This window comes from Doryrhamphus excisus, chromosome 18, assembly GCF_030265055.1.
Source record: "Doryrhamphus excisus isolate RoL2022-K1 chromosome 18, RoL_Dexc_1.0, whole genome shotgun sequence".
NCBI classification, from domain to species: domain Eukaryota; kingdom Metazoa; phylum Chordata; class Actinopteri; order Syngnathiformes; family Syngnathidae; genus Doryrhamphus; species Doryrhamphus excisus.
This window is the reverse complement of record NC_080483.1, coordinates 16,956,366-16,981,121: the sequence shown is the minus strand read 5'-3', so window position 1 is coordinate 16,981,121 and position 24,756 is coordinate 16,956,366. Positions and strand designations below refer to the sequence as shown.

The following is a 24,756-nucleotide window of genomic DNA, read 5'->3' as shown; positions in this document are numbered from 1 at the left end:
AGCAACCCCCCCCCCCCCCCCCCCCCCCCCCCCCCCCAAAAAAAACCCAGCATCACGAAGATATTTTCAACATGTCGTGAGGACGTGTTGTGTAACTTTACCGGAACCGACTTAGTGTAGTTTCGGTCTTGACAACGAGTCTCTGGAATCAGAGTTGAAATGCAATCAACAGGAAATACCATTTATGGTGCCCCCTATGGGTGGCGCTGAAGATGACCAGGTCCAATCTGATGATGATGATGATCCAATCATGTTCATGTAAGAACCTGCTGACACCAGTTGGACTTCACTTTCTGGGGCTTCATCTTTAAACTTGACACAAAGTACTTTCACACGTTTTTTTTTAAAATAATAATTTTAAAATAATAATTTCACTTAACGATAAGTTTGTCATTTTCTATTTTTATTAACAACATTTAGGCTGATTTGGACTCAAAAACACAGACGTCCTTTGTAAAAATGTAAGCTCAGCAAGGGTGGGCAAACTACGGCCCGGGGGCCACATGCGGCACGCTAAATGTTTGAATCCGGCCCGCCACTCGCTTCTTCCAAAGTATTTAAACCTTTAACGTACAATACCCTACTACTCTAATATACTTTAAAATACTCGTTAATAGTCAGTGTTTTATTGTAAAAACAAAACTGTAAAATGATATATTTGGTTATTTAATGGGGTCTGATGTTTTAGGGGCTCCTGAAAAAAATGTATGAAAACAGAATATATGACACTTTTATACATGAATTATTCCAGGTGGATTGTAAACATAAAACAGTTTTCATGTATCAAATATTTAGTCTGGCCCTCGGACAATTTTGTTATTTTGAGACCCGCGAGTCAAAAAGTTTGCCCAACCCTGACGTAGAGTATCCAACGTATCAGACATTTCTATAGGGCCAATTATTAATCATAAATATGTATTTTTGTCCAAAATAAAGCAAAATGACTAAATGAACTAAAATACAAATATAAGACATTCAGAAAACACAGCGAAAAACATGATATGTAGTATTCCACACTGCTCACTACGTATCAGGAATATTACCACTGCAGGAAATCCGGTTGTAAAAACAAAAACAAAGACCCCCCCCCCCCCCCCCCCCCCCCCCCCCCCAACGTTAACATGAGTCTACTATATCAGGGGTGGGCAAACTTTTTGACTCATGGGCCGCATTGAGTTAACAAAATTGTGCGGGGGGCCAGAACATATATTTAACACACATGATTTTACTCTTATAATTTTAATAATTTTAATGATTTTTAATATTTTTAAGATATTTTTAAAATATTGTTAATAATTTTTAATAATTTTAATATTTTTTAATAATTTTGAATATTTTTTTTAATATTTTTTTATAATTTTACGCCTTGAATTATTAGTCTAATTTTAATTGTCATACTATCAGCTATATGTTCTTGTTTCCTTTTTTTCAGGAGCACTTTAAACATCAGACCACATCAAACTACGACTTGAAAGTCATGTTGCCAGCTGGTATGTTAAAAGTTGAAATACTTAAAAGCAACTGGCGGGCCGGATTCAAACGTTTGGTGGGCCGCATGTGGCCCCCGGGCCGTAGTATGCCCACCCCTGGTCTATATTATGGCTTATGTTCTATTATTATGTCTACTATATTGGGTAGCACGAGTGTAAAAGTGAATATAGGGGTGCTAGATCATGTCTAGAGGGCTCTAGAAGGCTGTGTTGCTAAGATGTTTTGGTTGATGTTTTTTAGGCACTCCTGGTAAAGTTCTACATATTTGTGCTGGTCAGTCCCCTAAAGGTGGGGACCAAATTTTTGGCACACACAGAGCTGTGTGAGAAATTACAAGTCAGTTTCAAACTTTGGTGTTTGTTTGCCAGATTGTTACCCGACGTGACCGTGGACTGGAAGAGTCAGCTTACCCGAAAATATACGCAGTCACAGGAAATATTATATTTAGTAGTACATTCCCGTAAGGTCCCATTGAAAGATGTCGAAAATTTCCAGAATATTGTAACTCCTGCGTCACGAACGGCGTGACTCACGTGTGAAAGAACGCACACGTTGAATGATGGCCGACACAGAAGATTGGTCACATTTTGACATTTCCTGAATTGAAATAAAGCAACCACAAAAAAACACGAGAGCCGAGACAAACACATTTAGTAGGCGGAAAAGATTCAAAATGGAGGCGGCGGGCGTGCGATGGGCGTGCGACGATGGTGTGCGAGGATCTTTGATGAGCCTCGTGATTGCGCCGGTTTACATTTCATCGAATGGAAATCTCCCATTTGGGTCCAATCATCTGGTGGCCTTCAAGGCAGGAAGAGGCTGCGTGTTACTAAGCAGACCCGGGTCCACGTCGGCATGAAGTGGTCTTAGACTCGCCTTCATCGGGAGACCTGATGGAGGCCGCGGGAAGAAGCGGAAAGCCGTTGTTGCTGCCGCTTAGCTTTTTTTTTTTTAAACAAAAGCGTGGCGTCACGCCACCGTGATGGAAAACATGAGCGAACAAAGCGAGCGGAATGTCGCCGATTCCAGGGAGAACAGAGGGGAGAGAAGCGGAGAAGGAGGAGAAAAAGGGGGAAATAAAAGAGAGGGGGGGGGGGGAAAGTGAGGCTGTCCAAACAGAACCAGATGCAGGAGTGTGGAGGCCCGTTTGATCTCGGTCCTCATCGGCTGATTGATGTTGCACATTTGATTTTCTTGTCAGAGCCTTGACATAATGTTTCACTAAACACTCGGGGCCCGCGTTTGTCTTTGTTGTATTTCCACAGGGGTCGTCATTAACCCTTACTCAAGCTGAAAATAGATCACATATAACAATATACATCAACGTATACTGTATAGGCTTCCATAAGCATACAGCAGGGGGGGGGTCTAGGTGTCACAGAAGGCCCGGATCCGTATTGTCCACCATATGGTTTGCTCTGAAATGAAATATGGCCACGGCGAAGCTTTTGAAGAACCCAGGGGAAAAAAAAAAAAGTTTCATAATGCAGTCAATTCAATTAGCGTCATTAGGTGAGGGGGGGCGCCGTATTGACAAGGTGTACCACGGTGACCGATGTGGTTTGGAAATCCATATCGCCCGACTGAAAGGAACCGAATTCTTTCAGGCGACTTCACGCTACGAGTCTTCACCCTCTTTGCTGCTGTTATTGATGTTTGCACCCCCCCTCGACCCCCCCTCTCACACCCACACACCCATCCCTCCATGGCTCCATCCCTCCCGAGGAGCCATAGTGGCACAAAGGCCCACATCTGGGACCCATTTCCCCCCTGGAGAAGCCCTTCCTGTGGGGTATCCACTTAGAGTGGCTGGCGAAGGGGGGGGGTTGGGGGAGACTGAAGGTGCATGGGAGTAGGGGGGGAGGTTTGCAAACTAATAATGAGTTGGGGAGGTGTGGATGATAAGCAGGTCGAGTCGGAGCTGAGTGTGGCTGAAGACAAAGATCTCCAACATCCATCAAGACGCTTTTACTCGTTCAGGTCAAATCACGACGTCACGTTTGGCGAACAGGGGAACTTTAGTGAGATCGGTTACCATCAATCAAAATCGATCAATCACTGGATCGGTGTGTCTGCGTGTTAGCAGGTTACTTCCTGTTGGACGCAAGACAGCAGGACTTGGACGTTTGTGATGGGGTGGCGTGCCAGGAAAGCCATTTTACTGCAAACAACTGGGAGCAGTGTTCTCCAGCTTTCTCCGTTTGTTTGCAACGTTCCCAAACAGATGAAACCAAGCTTCTTTTTTTCCCTTTTTTATATTTTATTTGGTGAATTAGCTTTTTTGTTGCAAATCGCTGTTGCTTTTATTTATCAGGAAATATCAGCAGCCAAGTTAACCCCGAATTTAGGGGTGTCCAAACTTTTTCCACTGGACACGGGGTCCATTTTGATCATTTTTATTTTATATAAAGGCTTATGTATTTAATTTTATGATAACTTTGTGTTATAGGTGTCAAAGCGTATTATTATTATTATTATTATTATTATTTTTTTTTTTATTATTATTAATAATAATAATAATAATAATAATAATAATAATAATAATAATTTATTTTATTCATTATTAATATTTTTGCTCTTTTCTTTCCATTGTTGATTTTAGTTATTTATTTATTTTATTATTATATTTTATTATTTTGAAATAATAAAATATTATTTTATTTTATTTATGTATTTTTTTTGTAAAACATTTTGTAAAAAGGCTTATGTATTTAACTTTGTGTTATAGATGACAAAGCGTATTATTAATATTATTATTATTATTATTTTATATTATTTTATTTATTATTTTTATATTATTTTAATTTTTTATATATTATTGTATTAATTACTATTGAATTATTATTATTATTATTATTATTATTATTATATATTATTTATTCATTATTAATATCTGTGCTCTTTTCTTTTCATAGTTGATTTTTGGGGTTTTTCATTGTTTTTTTGGCTTAATTTAATTTCTGGAATGAGCTGCGAGCCACAAATGGCCCCCAGGCCATAGTTTGGCAACCCAATCAGAAAAACAGTACCCATTGGACGAGTGGTTAGCACGCAGGCCCCACAGTTAGGACACCCGAGTTCAATTCCGCCCAACGACCACATACTGAGAGGTTAATACACCAGAATTGTTCTCCTCCATTGTGGTTTGTTAGGGTGTCTGGTTTTGTGTGATGTGTTCAAAGTCGCGTGGCATTATTTATGTCTAATTCATATAATTCAAAGGTTGTATATTCTAACAGTGACGGTTTAAAGGAAAAAAAAAATCCAAAAGTCCGTCTGTTGCGAATCATGCGATACCATCCCAACTCCAAAGCATTAAACGGACCCCATAGGCGATATTGTTTATGATATATTTGATATTGTTTTAGCATAAAATCCTCATATCTGGTGAAAGGCTGCCTTGCCGCCTGCCTGCTTCTGTTATTCTTGTGTAGCCGCACCTTATCTCCTTTTATCTGATGCATTAGGGCAGAATTCCTCATAATATTTAGTGCTCGAGCTTCCTTCAAATATCCCGGCTTTCATGTGTAATTTAGCTAATATCCTGGCCTGGCTCTGATTACAGACTTTCAGTTCAGGGGTCCGTCCCAGTGGACGTCACAGCTAAGCCGGGACTGCAGGCCTGCCGGGTCAGGCCCAGTTGGGCTCGAATCCGTGACTCGCTTTTGGTCATTTTTGGAGGATAGAGCGTGATTGTGACAACAATGTTTGTGGTACTTTTCCATTTAAAGGAAGTACAGTTACCGCTGAGGACCTCGAGAGCCAATGAGCTTCTACACACGCCAACGTTCCCAAAGATAACATCAGAGTCATGCTTTGGTGTTTTCTAATGGGTTGCTTAGTCGGAACGCTGATCTTTGGTTAATGCCATCATTCCATTATATCATTCCATGATATCATTCCATTGTATCACTCCATTATATCATTCCATTATATCATTCCATTATATCATTCCATTATATCATTCCATTATATCATTCCATTATGTCATTCCACTATATCATTCCATGATATCATTCCATTATATCATCAAGATCTCATCAGTAAACCAAACCAGTCCAAACCAGTACTGATAAAAGCAGCCCAGTTAGTAAAATGCCAAAGCTATCACTAATTTTAATGAATATTATTACATGATTAAAATGTTAAACAGGACCTATTATGCTCATTTTCAACACTTTGTATTGAATTGTTGACTCCTATAGAGCAGCTCCACACAATGACACGCACAGGAAGCTTTCGAGATCTTCTTTCTGTTATGTCTCCATGGACTTCCTGCTTCCAGCTCAGACTGTCTAGTTTACCTCCTCTAGGTACGCCCACTCCACTGTGATTGGTTAACCTTAGGGTTAGGGTTGGGCTTGGGGTTAGGGTTGGTGTTAGGGGTTGGGGATTAGGGGTTAGGGTTGGGGTTAGGGTTTTTTTCAGTTTTTTTCAACTTGCTTCAAATGCACTTTTCAGGTAAAAAAAAACAGGGGAAACTTCACACACACGCAACAGGGGCCCCAAGAGCACCCAAAAATGGCATAAAATGCCAAAATTTTAGGACGTCAATTTTTGCCAAAAAAAAAATACGTAAGGGGTTAGTATGTCGGTTTTTTTTTCAGTTTTTTTCAGTTTTTTTCAACTTGCTTCAAATGCACTTTTCGGGTTAAAGAAAACAGGGGAAACCTCACACACATTCAACAGGGGCCCCAGGAGCACCCAAAAATGGCATGAAATGCCAACATTTTAGGGCGTCAATTTTTGACAAAAAACGTAAGGGGTTAGTATGTCGTTTTTTTCAGTTTTTTCAACTTGCTTCTAATGCACTTTTCGGGTCAAAAAATAGGGGAAACCTCACACACACTCAACAGGGGCCCCAGGAGCACCCAAAAATGGCATAAAATGCCAAAATCTTAGGACGTCAATTTTTGCCAAAAAAAAAACGTAAGGGGTTAGTATGTCGTTTTTTTTTCAGTTTTTTTCAACTTGCTTCAAATGCACTTTTCGGGTTAAAGAAAACAGGGGAAACCTCACACACACTCAACAGGGGCCCCAGGAGCACCCAAAAATGGCATAAAATGCCAAAATTTTAGGGGGTCAATTTTTGACAAAAAAACGTAAAGTATGTCGTTTTTTTCAGTTTTTTTCAACTTGCTTCTAATGCACTTTTCGGGTCAAAAAATAGGGGAAACCTCACACACACTCAACAGGGGCCCCAGGAGCACCCAAAAATGGCATAAAATGCCAAAATTTTAGGACATCAATTTTTGCCAAAAAAAAAACGTAAGGGGTTATAGTATGTCGTTTTTTTTTCAGTTTTTTTCAGTTTTTTTCAACTTGCTTCAAATGCACTTTTCGGGTTAAAGAAAACAGGGGAAACCTCACACACACTCAACAGGGGCCCAGGAGCACCCAAAAATGGCATAAAATGCCAAAATTTTAGGGGGTCAATTTTTGACAAAAAAACGTAAGGGGTTAGTATGTCGTTTTTTCCAGTTTTTTTCAACTTGCTTCAAATGCACTTTTCGGGTAAAAAAAAAAAACAGGGGAAACCTCACACACACTCAACAGGGGCCCCAGGAGCACCCAAAAATGGCATAAAATGCCAACATTTTAGGGCGTACATTTTTGACAAAAAACATAAGGGTTAGGGTTAGGGTTAGGTTTAGGGTTAGGTTTAGGGTTGGGGTTACTGCATTAACAGCAAGTTGAAAAAAACTGAAAAAAACGACATACTAACCCCTTACGTTTTTTGTCAAAAATCACCAAATTCAAACACTGGCATTTTATGCCGTTTTTGGGTGCTTCTGGGCCCCCTAATGCGTGTGTGTGAGGTTTCCCGTGTTTTTTTGACCAGAAAAGTGCATTAGCAGCAAGTTGAAAAAAACAGAAAAAAACGACATACTAACTCCTTACGTTTTTTGTCAAAAATCACCAAATCCAAACACTGGCAATTTATGCCGTTTTTGGGTGCTCCTGGGGCTCCTCTTGAGCGTGTGTGAGGTTTCCCGTGTTTTTTTGACCAGAAAAGTGCATTGGGAGCAAGTTGAAAAAAACTGAAAAAAATGACATACTATCCCCTTACGTTTTTTGTCAAAAATCACCAAATTCAAACACTGGCATTTTATCTCGTTTTTGGGTGCTTCTCAGGCCCCTAATGCGTGTGTGTGAGGTTTCCTGTGTTTTTTTGACCAGAAAAGTGCATTAGCAGCAAGTTGAAAAAAACTGAAAAAAACGACATACTAACCCCTTACGTTTTTTGTCAAAAATCACCAAATTCAAACACTGACATTTTATGTTGCTTTGGGTGCTTCTCAGGCCTCTGATGCGTGTGTGTGAGTTTTCCCGTGTTTTTTTGACCAGAAAAGTGCAAAAGCAGCAAGTTGAAAAAAACTGAAAAAAACGACATACTAACCCCTTACGTTTTTTTGTCAAAAATCACCAAATTCAAACACTGGCATTTTATGCCGTTTTTGGGTGCTTCTCAGGCCCCTAATGTGTGTGTGTGATGTTTCCCATGTTTTTTTGACCAGAAAAGTGCATTAGCAGCAAGTTGAAAAAAACAGAAAAAAACGACATACTAACCCCTTACGTTTTTTGTCAAAAATCACCAAATCCAAACACTGGCATTTTATGCCGTTTTTGGGTGCTCCTGGGGCTCCTCTTGAGCGTGTGTGAGGTTTCCCGTGTTTTTTTGACCAGAAAAGTGCATTAGCAGCAAGTTGAAAAAAAATGAAAAAAAACAACATACTAACTAACCCCTTACGTTTTTTGTCAAAAATCACCAAATTCAAACACTGGCATTTTATGCCGTTTTTGGGTGCTTCTCAGGCCCCTAATGTGTGTGTGTGAGGTTTCCCGTGTTTTTTTTGACCAGAAAAGTGCATTAGCAGCAAGTTGAAAAAACAGAAAAAAACGACATACTAACCCCTTACGTTTTTTGTCAAAAATCACCAAATTCAAACACTGGCATTTTATGCCGTTTTTGGGTGCTTCTGGGGCTCCTCTTGGGCGTGTGTGCGGTTTCCCCTGGTTTTTTGGCCCGAAAAGTGCATTGGGAGCAAGTTGAAAAAAACAGAAAAAACCGACATACTAACCCCTTATGTTTTTTGTCAAAAATCACCAAATTCAAACACTGGCATTTTATGCCGTTTTTGGGTGCTTCTCGGGCCCCTAATGCGTGTGTGTGAGTTTTCCCGTGTTTTTTTGACCAGAAAAGTGCATTAGCAGCAAGTTGAAAAAAAAACGGAAAAAAACGACATACTAACCACTTACATTTTTTGTCAAAAATCACCAAATTCAAACACTGGCATTTTATGCCGTTTTTGGGTGCTTCTGGGGCTCCTCTTGGGCGTGTGTGAGGTTTCCCGTGTTTTTTTGACCAGAAAAGTGCATTGGGAGCAAGTTGAAAAAAACAGAAAAAAACAACATACTAACTCCTTACGTTTTTTGTCAAAAATCACAAAATTCAAACACAGGCATTTTATGCTGTTTTTGGGTGCTTCTGGGGCTCCTCTTGGGCGTGTGTGAGGTTTCCCCTGGTTTTTTGGCGAAGAAAGTGCATTGGGAGCAAGTTGAAAAAAACTGAAAAAAACAACATACTAACCCCTTACGTTTTTTGTCAAAAATCACCAAATTCAAACACTGGCATTTTATGCCGTTTTTGGGTGCTTCTCAGGCCCCTAATGTGTGTGTGTGAGGTTTCCCGTGTTTTTTTGGCCAGAAAAGTGCATTAGCAGCAAGTTGAAAAAACGGAAAAAAACGACATACTAACCACTTACATTTTTTGTCAAAAATCACCAAATTCAAACACTGGCATTTTATGCCGTTTTTGGGTGCTTCTGGGGCTCCTCTTGGGCGTGTGTGAGGTTTCCCGTGTTTTTTTGACCAGAAAAGTGCATTGGGAGCAAGTTGAAAAAAACAGAAAAAAACAACATACTAACTCCTTACGTTTTTTGTCAAAAATCACAAAATTCAAACACAGGCATTTTATGCTGTTTTTGGGTGCTTCTGGGGCTCCTCTTGGGCGTGTGTGAGGTTTCCCCTGGTTTTTTGGCGAAGAAAGTGCATTGGGAGCAAGTTGAAAAAAACTGAAAAAAACGACATACTAACCCCTTACGTTTTTTGTCAAAAATCACCAAATTCAAACACTGGCATTTTATGCCGTTTTTGGGTGCTTCTGGGCCCCCTAATGCGTGTGTGTGAGGTTTCCCGTGTTTTTTTGACCCGAAAAGTGCATTAGCAGCAAGTTGAAAAAAACTGAAAAAACCGACATACTAACCCCTTACGTTTTTGTCAAAAATCACCAATTTCAAACACATGCCTTTTATGTTCCTTTTGGGTGCTTCTCAGGCCCCTAATGCGTGTGTGTGAGGTTTCCTGTGTTTTTTTGACCCGGAAAGTGCATTAGCAGCAAGTTGAAAAAAACTGAAAAAAACGACATACTAACTCCTTACGTTTTTTGTCAAAAATCACCAAATTCAAACACTGGCATTTTATGCCGTTTTTGGGTGCTTCTGGGGCTCCTCTTGAGCGTGTGTGAGGTTTCCCCTGGTTTTTTGACCAGGAAAGTGCATTGGGAGCAAGTTGAAAAAAAACTGAAAAAAATGACATACTAACCCCTTACGTTTTTTGTCAAAAATCACCAAATTCAAACACTGGCATTTTATGCCGTTTTTGGGTGCTTCTGGGGCCCCTCTTGAGCGTGTGTGAGGTTTCCCGTGTTTTTTTGACCAGAAAAGTGCATTAGCAGCAAGTTGAAAAAAACTGAAAAAACCGACATACTAACCCCTTACGTTTTTTGTCAAAAATCACTAAATTCAAACACTGACATTTTATGTTGCTTTTGGGTGCTTCTCAGGCCTCTGATGCGTGTGTGTGAGTTTTCCCGTGTTTTTTTGACCAGAAAAGTGCATTAGCAGCAAGTTGAAAAAAACTGAAAAAAACGACATACTAACCCCTTACGTTTTTTGTCAAAAATCACCAAATTCAAACACTGGCATTTTATGCCGTTTTTGGGTGCTCCTGGGGCTCCTCTTGAGCGTGTGTGAGGTTTCCCCTGGTTTTTTGACCAGGAAAGTGCATTGGGAGCAAGTTGAAAAAAACAGAAAAAAACGACATACTAACCCCTTACGTTTTTTGTCAAAAATCACCAAATTCAAACACTGGCATTTTATGTCGCTTTTGGGTGCTTCTCAGGCCCCTAATGCGTGTGTGTGAGGTTTCCCGTGTTTTTTTGACCAGAAAAGTGCATTAGCAGCAAGTTGAAAAAAAATTGAAAAAACCGACATACTAACCCCTTACGTTTTTTGTCAAAAATCACCAAATTCAAACACTGGCATTTTATGCCGTTTTTGGGTGCTTCTGGGGCCCCTCTTGAGCGTATGTGAGGTTTCCCCTGTCTTTTTGGCCAGGAAAGTGCATTGGGAGCGAGTTGAAAAAAACTGAAAAAAAAACGACATACTAACCCTTTACGTTTTTTGTCAAAAATCACCAAATTCAAACACTGGCATTTTATGTCGTTTTTGGGTGCTTCTGGGCCCCCTAATGCGTGTGTGTGAGGTTTCCCGTGTTTTTTTGACCCGAAAAGTGCATTAGCAGCAAGTTGAAAAAAACTGAAAAAACCGACATACTAACCCCTTACGTTTTTTGTCAAAAATCACCAAATTCAAACACTGGCATTTTATGCCATTTTTGGGTGCTTCTGGGCCCCCTAATGCGTGTGTGTGAGGTTTCCCGTGTTTTTTTGACCAGAAAAGTGCATTAGCAGCAAGTTGAAAAAAACAGAAAAAAACGACATACTAACCCCTTACGTTTTTTGTCAAAAATCACCAAATTCAAACACTGGCATTTTATGCTGTTTTTGGGTGCTTCTGGGGCCCCTCTTGAGCGTGTGTGAGGTTTCCCGTGTTTTTTTGACCAGAAAAGTGCATTAGCAGCAAGTTGAAAAAAAATTGAAAAAAACAACATACTAACTAACTCCTTACGTTTTTTGTCAAAAATCACCAAATTCAAACACTGGCATTTTATGCCGCTTTTGGGTGCTTCTGGGGCTCCTCTTGGGCGTGTGTGAGGTTTCCCCTGTTTTCTTTTTACCAGAAAAGTGCATTGGGAGCAAGTTGAAAAAAACTTAAAAAACCGACATACTAACCCCTTACGTTTTTTGTAAAAAATCACCAAATTCAAACATTGGCATTTTATGCCGTTTTTGGGTGCTTCTGGGCCCCCTAATGCGTGTGTGTGAGGTTTCCCGTGTTTTTTTGACCCGAAAAGTGCATTAGCAGCAAGTTGAAAAAAACTGAAAAAACCGACATACTAACCCCTTACGTTTTTTGTCAAAAATCACCAAATTCAAACACTGGCATTTTATGCCGTTTTTGGGTGCTTCTGGGCCCCCTAATGCGTGTGTGTGAGGTTTCCCGTGTTTTTTTGACCAGAAAAGTGCATTAGCAGCAAGTTGAAAAAAACAGAAAAAAACGACATACTAACCCCTTACGTTTTTTGTCAAAAATCACCAAATTCAAACACTGGCATTTTATGCCGTTTTTGGGTGCTCCTGGGGCTCCTCTTGAGCGTGTGTGAGGTTTCCCGTGTTTTTTTGACCAGAAAAGTGCATTGGGAGCAAGTTGAAAAAAACTGAAAAAAACGACATACTAACCCCTTACGTTTTTTGTCAAAAATCACCAAATTCAAACACTGGCATTTTATGCTGTTTTTGGGTGCTTCTGGGGCCCCTCTTGAGCGTGTGTGAGGTTTCCCGTGTTTTTTTGACCAGAAAAGTGCATTAGCAGCAAGTTGAAAAAAAATTGAAAAAAACAACATACTAACTAACTCCTTACGTTTTTTGTCAAAAATCACCAAATTCAAACACTGGCATTTTATGCCGCTTTTGGGTGCTTCTGGGGCTCCTCTTGGGCGTGTGTGAGGTTTCCCCTGTTTTTTTTTTACCAGAAAAGTGCATTGGGAGCAAGTTGAAAAAAACTTAAAAAACCGACATACTAACCCCTTACGTTTTTTGTCAAAAATCACCAAATTCAAACATTGGCATTTTATGTCGCTTTTGGGTGCTTCTCAGGCCTCTGATGCGTGTGTGTGAGTTTTTTTTGCGTACGTTCAATCCAATCTGAATTTCTATTGCTTGTTGCTATTGCTAACCACGTTCGGGTGGCGTCGCCAACAGCGTGAGAGACAGGTTGCGTGTACATTGCACCGTGTCCACACGTGTAAACACCAGGTCATACGGTCTTTGTGTGCATGTGCTAATGTGAAACACATACCAGGTCCGAGTGTTGATAGAAGCTCTCAGTGATGGCTGAAAAACATCCTGCTACGCCCAAAGATTAGCACGTGTTAGCCCGAAACCTTAAGAGGCATTTCCATGCGGTACACAACACGATGATAACGGCGTCATCTTGTTGACATATAACACGGCAAGGGAAGTAAAGTTGCGTGCATGTTCATCAGGCTATTTATAGCAAGTCAGCACATGAAAGTCATTTTGGCTGCTGAGTCAGCGGATCAAATTCAGTGCAGTTGCTTCGCTTTCGTTACAAAAGCTTGCAGTGAGTCAGCGGACGGTCGGACCACGTGGACTCAACCATGTTTGATCAGACCAACGGATGGTCCTTTGTACGTGGTTTAAGGTCTGTTACATAATGTTAGTATTGATAAACGACACTGTAACATTTTTATTTACACAATATTAGTTAGTAAATAAGTTTTTACACAAAGTTCATATATAAATGCTAGCGTTGCTAACGTTTGTGTACGTTGTTTATTGTGATAAATGGCGTCCATAACGATGGACATTAAAGCCACAGACACAGGACACGGTGTATGTTTTTATATGTTCTACAAGTATATCTGCCAGTTTAGTTGATTTTAATTACCGACCACATAAGAACGTTAAATTCCTTACTTGCGCCCAAAATTGCTTTTTCTGACTGAATATGACTTTACCTAAAAGCACGCTAACTCCCCACAAGTTCAACCTCAGCACTTTGCCAAAAGCACATTTTTGGCTCCTTACAGCTACCATACTTCCTACTTGCCAGAAACGGCATGCGTACCAGCACTACCTCGTTTGTAGTGATTAATTGGGGTATTAATTGTGGTGAGAGACGACTGTATTAGATTGCATCATGGGCATTGTAGTGTAAAAAGAAGCTAAGTACTGATTAGTGACGTTGATTTAGTCATGAGATTACTTTGTGTTCCTGAGACACATTTTATTTATTATTATTTATTAGATTTGATTATTTATTAGATTTTATTATTATTTATAGATATTATTAGATTTATTATTATTTTTATTGTATTGAGTAATGAAGGTATTTGCTAAATTTTGCTAGCTAAAGATAAAAGCAAACACATAGTCTCACAAATACTGACAAAAGATACTTATGTACGCACCCGCACACAAAAAAAGGGACTAACGTGACAACTGACTGTTAAGGTGGAAACATCGAGTGCTTTTTTTTTGCAGCTGCGCCGTAATAAGACACGCTTACTTGTAGGCATGCAGGGACTGCAGATAAGCATACGACAGCTTGCTTTGCAAACAAAGGAAAAGCAGAATGTTCCAGACGCCTTGATGCCCCTGCAAAGGAAAAAAATGCCTTGATGCCCCTGCGAACAAAGGAAAAAGATGCCTTGATGCCCCAGCGAGCAAACGAAAGCACCATGAAAGCGGTTCAAGCAAGGGCAGTGGCGAAAACTGATTGGTCCAGAACTCCAGCCTCTTACACAATCTTGAGTGTATAAAAGGCCGGGCAGGGAAAGGAAGGGTGCTTTTTTTTGCAGCTGCGCTGTAATAAGACCCTCTTACTTGTAGGCATACAGGGACTGCAGATAAGCCCGGACGTCTGTATTAGGTATTGTTGTCAGGAATAAACAATCTGGTTCTCATTCTATGATTTGGTTCTTTAAGATTCTTTTATCTTCTATTGGAAACCCACTTAGAGTCCCCACTTAGGGGGAGGATTTCTACAGTAGCCACAACACTTTCTGGCTAGGCGGTAAGTTCCAGCTCAGGTTCTAGGGTTATCATCACACTTTACTTTGTGATGGCGTCACACAAAAAGCAAAGAAAATGAGTTCACTTTTTCATCATGCGCTAACCACCGAGTGGGACACTTTGATAGGTCGATGTATGCTAAGCTATCTGAAGTAAATATCCACATCTTAGTGTAATATATATTAATAAATCTAATTAATAATGTATTTATTGCATATTGATGCTGGTGAAAAAAGATGCTTTAAGATGTTAACATTTTGATGTTCCACTTGTGCTTTGGCTCCAGGCCTTGGTGACCTCATCTCCTGAAAGGCACGCTCCAAAGCAAAGGTCTTACAGATGATTCACTTTCGTACTTCCTTTATTAATAAGGGATCATCCCGTATCTGGGAATCTCGCTCCAATCGGCAACGAAAGGCCTTTGTTCGGAACCCCAAACCCCCCGAATGAGTTCGAGCTCCGTGTGTAATCTCACACTTCAAATACTAGTCCGTAAAAGCGGCGTCCACTTGGGATCTGCAGGATCCGACGCTGTCACGCATCCACCCGGCTCCAACATACAGTCAAACGGCGTCTTGTGTGTGAACCGCCGAGGAATGCTGCCTTGCTCCGACAGAGCCACTGCATTAGGAACGTCAACAGAGCTTGGCGGCCTGCTTCAAAGGAGCTGGCCTTCACATCCAATCAGTCCCCGCTTCCATTAGATTAGGTGATCTTACCAAAGTTCTATTGCGCTAACATTTCTTCATGGCTTTTTTGGAATCCCTTGCTCTGGTTCTGGGTTCTGGTTCTGGTTCTGGTTCCCCCTGTGAAGCCACATCAAAGAGACCCTGTCATGGCAGATCCCTTTGTGCTCACTGCAAACTGAAAATATGTGTCGGCCTAAAATGTTTCAGATGCAAGCTCGCGTTGGTCGCACGGGCAGGGCACGGAGATGCAGCACAGACCGGGACGGAGCTCCGAGACCGTCTTCCTGAGGCCGTGGACGTGTGACGGGATGATTTAGGGAGTGATAGATGACACCTTCGGGAGTAGAATGTGTGACGGCGGCAGTAAATCACTGCAGTGATGAGCTGCAAACATGTGTTTGTGTTTGTAAATAAAATACTTCGATTGCTAACGATATTGCCTTAAATATTTCTTGGGCTTTCTGCTTCGATCTGCGGAAGTTCCTCGGAAATCATTCCAGGATCCGCCGTCTTAAAATGCCAAAGTAGCTTCCTAATGTCAGAGAGACCATCTGGACGTGTCGCTGGTCCACATGTGAGCTTTTCACTCCTCTCGTATCCTCGTAGGAAACGCTTTACTTTCATATGCTGCATTTGGGAAGTATGCTACTTTAGGAAGTAGCTTGGAGGTACTAAAATGCCAAAAAATATCAAAATTTATTAAATATAATTAGGGGCACGTAGGGGCATCACGGTGGTGCATATGGTTAGCACGTCTACTTCATGGTCAAGTGGTTCTGGGTTTGACTCTGGAGCAGCTGTGGTCACCACATCTCTAAGCCTGAACCTGAAAGTACTCATATTTACGTATGTGTACTTTGGAGTAATACAAATACATGGTGAAATGTTTAATAAATTATTTTCAGTGCAAAATAACAAATTAACATCATTAAAAAAACTGTGTCTTACGAGGCAGCAGCTGTACCATTACACCATGAGACTGATGTCAAATGTGTACTTTGGAGTAATACAAATACATGGTGAAATGTTTAATAAATTATTTTCAGTGCAAAATAACAAATTAACATCATAAAAAAAATGTGTCTTACGAGGCAGCAGCTGTACCATTACACCATGAGACTGATGTCAATCATAGTGGGAAGAAGCATGATGTCAAATGTGTACTTTGGAGTAATACAAATACATGGTGAAATGTTTAATAAATTATTTTCAGTGCAAAATAACAAATTAACATCATTTAAAAAAATGTGTCTTACGAGGCAGCAGCTGTACCATTACACCATGAGACTGATGTCAATCATAGTGGGAAGAAGCATGATGTCAAATGTGTACTTTGGAGTAATACAAATACATGGTGAAATGTTTAATAAATTATTTTCAGTGCAAAATAACAAATTAACATCATTGAAAAACTGTGTCTTACGGGGCAGCAGCTGTACCATTACACCATGAGACTGATGTCAATCATAGTGGGAAGAAGCATGATGTCAAATGTGTACTTTGGAGTAATACAAATACATGGTGAAATGTTTAATAAATTATTTTCAGTGCAAAATAACAAATTAACATCATTGAAAAACTGTGTCTTACGAGGCAGCAGCTGTACCATTACACCACGAGACTGATGTCAATCATAGTGGGAAGAAGCATGATGTCAAATGTGTACTTTGGAGTAATACAAATACATGGTGAAATGTTTAATAAATTATTTTCAGTGCAAAATAACAAATTAACATAATAAAAAAATGCGTCTTACGAGGCAGCAGCTGTACCATTACACCATGAGACTGATGTCAATCATAGTGGGAAGAAGCATGATGTCAAATGTGTACTTTGGAGTAATACAAATACATGGTGAAATGTTTAATAAATTATTTTCAGTGCAAAATAACAACTTAACATCATTAAAAAACTGTGTCTTACGAGGCAGCAGCTGTACCATTACACCATGAGACTGATGTCAATCATAGTGGGAAGAAGCATGATGTCAAATGTGTACTTTGGAGCAATACAAATACATGGTGAAATGTTTAATCAATTATTTTCAGTGCAAAATAACAAATTAACATCATTAAAAAAAACTGTGTCTTACGAGGCAGCAGCTGTGCCATTACACCATGAGACTGATGTCAATCATAGTGGGAAGAAGCATGATGTCAAATGTGTACTTTGGAGTAATACAAATACATGGTGAAATGTTTAATAAATTATTTTCAGTGCAAAATAACAAATTAACATCATTAAAAAACTGTGTCTTGCGAGGCAGCAGCTGTACCATTACACCATGAGACTGATGTCAATCACAGTGGGAAGAAGCATGATGTCAAATTACTCAATCGCTTCTCTGTTCATATTAGATATTTTCATAGTAGTACATGTCTCAATGCGTATGTGCGTCTTAGCAAATAATTAAGTACATGTAGTTGGAGAGTTAAAGAACCCTAAAAGAACAGTAAAACATGGCGGTGGTAGTGTGATGTTCTGGGGCTGTTTTGCTGCTTCAGCACCTGGAAGACTTGCGGTGATAAATGGAACCATGAATTCTGCTGTCTACTGAAAAACCCCGAAGGAGAATTTACGGCCATCTGTTGGTGACCTCAAGCTGAAACCAAGCTGGGTTCTGCAGCAGGACAACGATCCAAAACACACCAGCAAGTCCACCTCTGAATAGAAGAACCTGACTTTGGAGTCCAAAAGTCCTGTTGAGATTCTGTGGAATGACCTTAAAAATGCGTTTCATGTTAGAAAACCCTCCAATGTGGTTGAAGTACAAGAATTCGGTAAAGAGGAGTGGGTCTCTGTAAGAGACTCATTGCAAGTTATCACTTGATTGCAGTTGTTGCTGTTCCACCCAGTTATTAGCTTTAGGGGGAATCACTTTTCCACACGCGCGGGGGCCATGCAGGTTTGGATTTTTTGTTCCCTTAATAATAAAAAGTGTCATTTTAAATGTGTTGTCATTGACTAATATTGACTAATATTGTTATTGACTAATATTGACTAATATTGTTATTGACTAATATTGACTAATATTGTTATTGACTAATATTTTGTTTGATGATCTGAACACAGTTGCATTTTATTAGCGAGACAAAACCAACGATTGTCAATGACAAATCGAGCTAAGATTGACAGGTGGACATCAGGGATCTATCTATGGTCCTCTGCCATTGCGACAAAAAATTAAATTTTTTATAATTTTTTCGTTTTTTAAACTAAAATAAAAAATTATTATATATTTTTTTATATTTATATTTTTTTCTTTTTTATTAAAAAACTTAACTAATAAATTAAAAAATAAAAATAAAAAACTTAAATTATATTAGAAAGGCAGGAAGTGAACAAATGTAACAGTTAGTGATTGTAAAAGTACCAGATGGAGGGGTAGGATTTAATAAGCTTTGCTTCTTCCTACTCCTTTCGGACATGTGGAACTGGGAACTGATTATGGGATGCACTCAATTGTAATCTGATGCATGTTCAAATGAAATAAAACCATTACCATTTTGTTAAAGTATCTTTGCATTTTGGTGGAACTGGTTATTCATAGGAAAAATAATTATAAAATAATAAAATAATTAATAGGCAAGAACTGTAAGACTGTTGGGCCAGAAGATCTTAGGACTAGTCTTCCTAAAGTCACATGCATGCAGGCCAAACCTCAGTGTAGAATAGTTTTATATTTGAAGTCTCTTATGTGGCTTTTTGGTGTTTTATTGTACTGGATGTCGAACATATTTGAAAGTCTAAAACCATTGTTCCCAGTTTCACCGCATTCAACACTCGAGACGACTTCCTTCCTTGATTTGTGTAGAAAGGGGGTCCTGTAATTGAATAAAAGACCCCTCCCCTCGGAACATCCCACGTACACACACATTTTTACAGGCTGGTGTATAAAGTTAATAGGCTGCATTTTTTTCTGCAAAGCCCAGCTTGCTCAGTGGAAATTGAGCCGGATAGTATTTCAGTTTCCTAATGTTGAAGTTTATAAGACGCAGATAAAAAAAATGTTGCTATGGTGATTTGACCACAACATGGCAATTACCAAGATGCAGGCCGCGAGCGCTGACAAACACGCTAGTTGAATGCAATTAAGTAAAAAAGCAACAACAACAATGTGCTGCAGGAGTAAGGGAAGGGGGAAGGCGGCCATTGTGTACTTTATTTCTACACATATTGTCCTTGATGATGTAAACACCATGAACGTATATTCTTATATATTGTATATGTCATATATTCTTCACATCAGCTTCAAAGAAGGCTGCAGCAAGCTAATCAAAACTGCACGGGCGCCACCCCCACCTGCCCTGCGAACGGCAAAATCAAAATACGGATTTGGTAATTGGCTGACTTCAAAGTGCAAGGTTATTGGCTGGCGTTTATTGCCGCCGCGGTGATGCTGTGGGGTGCTTTTCTTCTTGTTTCTCAGGCTGCCATCGTTGGTGCAAAACCCACTCTGACGAGTTTTGAGAAGCACGGGAACAGAAACTACCAGAAACGGACACAAGAAGTTTGGTTAAAAAAGGGCATTTTATGAAGTCAACGTGCTTCCAGCAACAATAACAATAATAAAGTGATGAGAATATGATGCAAACATATTGTAAAAAGCATTTCCATTCATATTGTAAGGTTATTACATCATCAACATTCTAGAAAAATCCTTCTTTACATGAAAAATGTCTGTTTTTTACTGTTTAATAATAGAATTGAAGTACTTCAACAATCACATAAGTTTGGCTAAGTTGGACTGTTGATGCCCCCTACTGGCAATCACATGAAACTGCAACAGGCACCTTAGAATCCACTTCACTGACCGGGAACAAAAGCTGCGGATCCCACCGCCAACCGTCTTCCCGAGTGTCCATCGTTTCTTCGCCCGCCGGATGAAAGTGAGTCACTGCGTGGCGTTTATGGGCCTTCAAAAGTCACTGAGGATGCTGATGTCGGCCAAGTCTTTGCGGTAGCGGTGGGAGGCCAAGGAGAGCAAGAAGGACCACTTGAGGCTCATGCAGCTCCAGACGCAGGCTAGGTACAGGCTGCTGGGGTCGGTCAGGGCTGCAGGGAGGAGAAACGGTGGACATCGTGCGTTGTGGTCCAGAAACCTCACAGCATGCGTGCCAACACTTATTCTCTTGTATGAAATATGAAATATGTAATATGTAATAGCAACCCGTGGATTTACACATTCAGTTTCTATCTCCTGCCATCTGGTGGCAACCAGGTCATTGGAACGGATCGCATCTGGACCGTTCAGGTTGTCTTAGAAGATGTCGTCGGTTTGTTGTCAAAGACTAGATAGGACAGCTCTGGTCTAAGGTGAAGGACTCAGGTGCACCTCAGAAAGAAACTCTTTTGAGGACAAACATCTACATAGTCTGGACAGAAGAAGAAGAAGACAGATAGACTGTTCTAAAGAGGAGTGAGGGCGGCCATCTTGGAGATGAGCTATCTCCGCACAGACTACGCCGTCCTTTCATGGCTTCCTAGGTTAAGTAATTTAGCGTCTAATAACGACGCAGGTCTCAGATGTGTCCATGTCTTTGTATTGTTGTACCTCAACGACTGTCGTTGTATCGTCGTACTTCAACGACTGTCGTCGTATCGCAACGACTGTCGTCGTATCGCAACGACTGTCGTCGTATCGCAACGACTGTCGTCGTATCGCAACGACTGTCTTTGTATCGTTGTACCTCAACGACTGTCGTTGTATCGCTGTACCTCAACGATTGTTGTCGTATCGCAACGACTGTCTTTCTATCTCAACGACTGTCTTTCTATCTCAACGACTGTCGTTGTACCTCAACGACTGTCTTTGTATCTCAACGACTGTCTTTGTATCGCTGTATCTCAACGTATCTCAACGACTGTCGTCGTATCGCAACGACTGTCGTCGTATCGCAAAGACTGTCGTTGTACCTCAACGACTGTCGTTGTATCGCTGTACCTCAACGATTGTTGTCGTATCGCAACGACTGTCTTTCTATCTCAACGACTGTCGTTGTACCTCAACGACTGTTGTTGTATCTCAATGACTGTCTTTGTATCGCTGTATCTCAACGTATCTCAACGACTGTCGTCATATCGCAACGACTGTCGTCGTATCGCAACGACTGTCGTCGTACGGCAACGACTGTCGTCGTATGGCAACGACTGTCGTCGTATCGCAACGACTGTCGTCGTATCGCAACGACTGTCGTCGTATCGCAACGACTGTCGTCGTATCGCAACGACTGTCGTCGTGCACCACAATAGTGAAACCGCGCCCGTTTTGTGTTATTGTTTTTATGCGGAAGAAATATTATCTGGAAGAATACCACCTGAAGCTTCTGTGACACACGTGGACAACCACTCTAATCAAAAACCCCTGGTGGTACTTTTGTGTTGCAGTACCACCACAACGGGATCTGCTCGCCAGTTGCCGTGGAGACGATGACTAAGCGCAAGTGTTGGTTTCGTTAAGTCAGGTTTCATCATTGCTGATTTAGCTTGATCCTTTTACTTCCTGTTTCAGTTCCCATTCCCGTGTGCTTGATAGGACTCTCAGGTGATATTGAGAAGTTTTACCGAGTACAAAGTACTAGTGTTGTGTGTTTGAGTCCGTATGTGTGAACAAAGTGTAGACCGCTAAGTCATCTTTTGTCATGGCTGCCTCGTGCTTGTCAAAGTACTACATATAACATTTCAACGGTAAGAATGCTTAGTCTTGATTAGATTAGTTGATTAGTTTGATTATAGTTTGCTACTTTAACGAGGCAAGGCTGCCCCCCCCCCCCCCCCAAGACACACCAACAACAAGTTCGGCTTTACTTACATTCGTCGTTTTGTATGGCGACGGACAGGAACGTGATAAAAGCTACGACCGCCAGCAGAGAGAAGAAAACACCAACGATGAAGAAAAACCGGAGACCCTTCAACCAGGTCCGCCAGTGGTCCTGCAGGTACATGACGTGGGTGATTAGGGTCCACAGTGCCAGAACACCTAAGGGACAGAACACATTTGTAAGCCGGGTTTAAGCTAGCTTGACTATAGGGGTGTTATTTCATGTCTAGAGGGCTCTAATAATGTTAAAAACAGTATTTAGAAAGTCATAGAGGTTTTCTATGCTCTAAGAAATATTCCATTTAATATTGGATCTCACTTATCACAGTGGTGTATCAAACCAATTAACCGTGATAAATGAGGGATGACCATAATTAATACGTACTGTAATATGTAAAGAGTGAAAGCTGCATGTTGCAAGTTTTCAATAATAAGTGTCAACAACGCTGCACACGTATTGCATAATTCTGCTGGATTTTGACCCCCCTGATCACATCATGACACAGCAAGTGTCCAGAAGCCGAGTCAGCGAAAGCATCTGGTCCCGTCACGGTGTGTGTTCCACTTTGTGTAGCACCAGCTTGTCATGTGGACAGGAAATAAGATGCACCATGGGAATGCAGGTACAGGTACAATAATAATAAAAAGTCAGCTGGATTGTAGGACAAAACAGAAGTTAGACATTTATAAACCTAATCTAAGGTGTAAAGTCTAAAGTCTGCTTTGTGTCACTTGGAATCTGATCACATTTACTTGAATTTCTACCAATTGTTGCCGATTTGAAACCATAGCCATTTAAACTTAAACACTTGCCAACGGGATGGTAGGTAAAAAAAAAAAACATTCACACCATAAGATGAAACACAACAACATGTTATTATGGATTTGGATACAAAAATAACATAATTCCCTTTATGTGGCTCTTAGTGGAAAAGGTTTAAATTATACATTTTTAAATGTGAATTGTTTTTTTGCGGTAGTAACTAAATAGTTACCTTCAGTGGCGTCATAAGCCCCCCTAAATAATTTGATATTTTTTATAGATTTTTTTAATGGATTTTGACAAATTTCATATAATAGGCCCCCTCATGAAATGTTCCTAAGCCCCCCTAAATATTTGAATATTTATTTATTTATTTTGAATATTTTTATAGATTTTTTTTATTTAAAAAATCTGACAAATTTCATACAATAGGGCCCCCTTAAAACCCCAAATAATTGGATATTTTTTTATTGATTTTTAATAAATTGTTATAGATTTTTCCTTTTTTTTTACAAATAAAATATTTTACAAATTTTATATAATAGGGCAAAAGCAAACAAATACTACTACTACTACTAGTAGTAGGCTGTTGTTCTTGAGCCCCCCTAAATAATTTGGCATTTTTTATTGATTTTTTTTTTTACCAAAAAAATCTCTGACAAATTTAATTTAATAGAGTCCCTCTAAAATGTTCTTAAGCCCCCCTAAATAATTTGATATTTTTATTGATTTTTTTTTTTACAAAAAAATCTGAAAAATTTTACATAATAGGGCAAAAGCAGGCTAATAAGCAAGCCAATAGGCAGGCTAATACTAGCCCACTACTACTACTAGTAGTAGTAGTAATCAGAAGAAGACTAATGATGATAGTATAATAATGATTATTATATCATTATGTGTGCTTCAATGTCAATTTAATGGTGGCCTAAAACAATTGAGTATCTCTACTAGATCTGTACAAAAGTGGGAAAGTTATATTTAAAGTTATATATTTATTTAAAGTTTTTTTTTTGTTTTGTTTTTTTTTTTGAGTGTCTACTACATTCATTCATATCCTGTGCACCTCCAGGGGGCTAAGCCCCCCCTGTCCTCAGAAGCTAGTGACGCCCCTGGTTACCTCCCCGTCCTACAATTAGTATGGCTTCCATGAGGATACTTTATTAGTACATTTATATTTTAAATACGTACTTTCCTCCAAACCGTACCTCCCAGTGGAAAAGCTCAGGTCTGTTTACCTGACAGTCCTCCCATGGCTGCCGTCCACGGCTGTCTGTACACGACGTTCCACACCAGAAAGACCGACAAGCCCACGACCAGGCCAACCGAGGAGTAGGCAACACGGAGGTACATTTTGTTGACATGCATGATGACAACAAAAAATAAGATAAAACCCACAGCGAATGTCTCGAAGAGCTGCGAGCTTCTTTAAAAACAACAAAATCCTCCACTCGGTCTGCTAAAACAAGCCAAAAGGCGTGGGTGTGACCAAATAGGTTCCACTCATGTCACACACAAAAAAGGCGTCCGCCATGGTGAAACGTTGAGGTGTTTACAATCCAAACCTCGTAAAGAAACGTGTCTACGTGACGTCATCTAATTCTGGCCAAATAAACGCGGCTGCTCCTCCAATGTTGTGGGAGCATGGCGCCCTCTAGTGGAGCAGATAGGAACACCCGCATCATTTCTTGCTGCCTGACCTGCCACACAATCAAAGTTGCTTTGTTTTTTTTTTATTTTCAACAAATAGTTTTGATGAAAACAAATATTAAGTTTCAATAGGTACATTTATTTACAAATTAATTAATTAATAAAAAATAATTAAATTATAAAGTAGTATGTATTACCAACTGCCTTACCTAACATCAACTGGGAGAGGCCCCACATAATAATTGTAGAGAAAATGGATTGATGAAATTATGGTTATTTTAACATTGACACAAAAATGCTTCCACAACCTTTATAAACACAAAAGCAGCATAATGTAATAACGTAA

General features: G+C 40.0%; 2 protein-coding genes and 1 long non-coding RNA gene across 10 annotated transcripts in view; 1 reads left to right on the top strand and 2 right to left on the bottom strand.

The window, feature by feature from the left end:
• The window catches only part of LOC131105915 (dnaJ homolog subfamily C member 11), a 166,876-nt gene that overhangs the window by 48,827 nt on the left and 93,293 nt on the right, over window positions 1-24,756 (bottom strand). The window lies entirely within an intron of this gene.
• Window positions 12,995-15,608, top strand: LOC131105925 (uncharacterized). 3 transcript variants are annotated; one of them, XR_009120021.1, is made up of 4 exons: window positions 12,995-13,118; window positions 13,961-14,348; window positions 14,437-14,492; window positions 15,388-15,608. It is a non-coding gene; the product is annotated as an uncharacterized LOC131105925 (long non-coding RNA). The 3 variants fall into 3 exon arrangements; XR_009120020.1 differs by adding an exon at window positions 14,778-14,821 and having other exon boundaries at window positions 13,961-14,492; XR_009120019.1 differs by having other exon boundaries at window positions 13,961-14,492.
• Window positions 18,497-24,370, bottom strand: slc48a1b (solute carrier family 48 member 1b). Of its 3 annotated transcripts, XR_009120018.1 has the most exons (4): window positions 23,999-24,366; window positions 21,992-22,159; window positions 19,995-20,235; window positions 18,497-19,668 (listed from the first exon to the last, which is right to left on the bottom strand). XR_009120018.1 is itself a non-coding variant. In XM_058054440.1 (3 exons), exons 1-3 carry the CDS (start codon window positions 24,122-24,124, stop codon window positions 20,099-20,101), a joined length of 384 nt encoding a protein of 127 aa, XP_057910423.1. In that variant the 5' UTR covers window positions 24,125-24,370; the 3' UTR covers window positions 19,699-20,098. The 3 variants fall into 3 exon arrangements, 2 of the variants coding, with proteins under 2 accessions (XP_057910423.1, XP_057910422.1); XM_058054440.1 differs by lacking the exon at window positions 18,497-19,668 and having other exon boundaries at window positions 19,699-20,235; window positions 21,992-22,112; window positions 23,999-24,370; XM_058054439.1 differs by lacking the exon at window positions 18,497-19,668 and having other exon boundaries at window positions 19,699-20,235.

Excerpts from the sequence above, each read along its gene's own strand:
- slc48a1b (XM_058054439.1), bottom strand. The coding sequence starts at position 24,128 with ATGCATGTCAACAAAATGTACCTCCGTGTTGCCTACTCCTCGGTTGGC. Across the intron at positions 22,160-23,998 it reads AGCCATGGGAGGACTGTCAG|GTGTTCTGGCACTGTGGACC; the intron begins GTAAACAGACCT and ends TCTGTCCCTTAG. Across the intron at positions 20,236-21,991 it reads CGCCATACAAAACGACGAAT|CCCTGACCGACCCCAGCAGC; the intron begins GTAAGTAAAGCC and ends TCCTCCCTGCAG.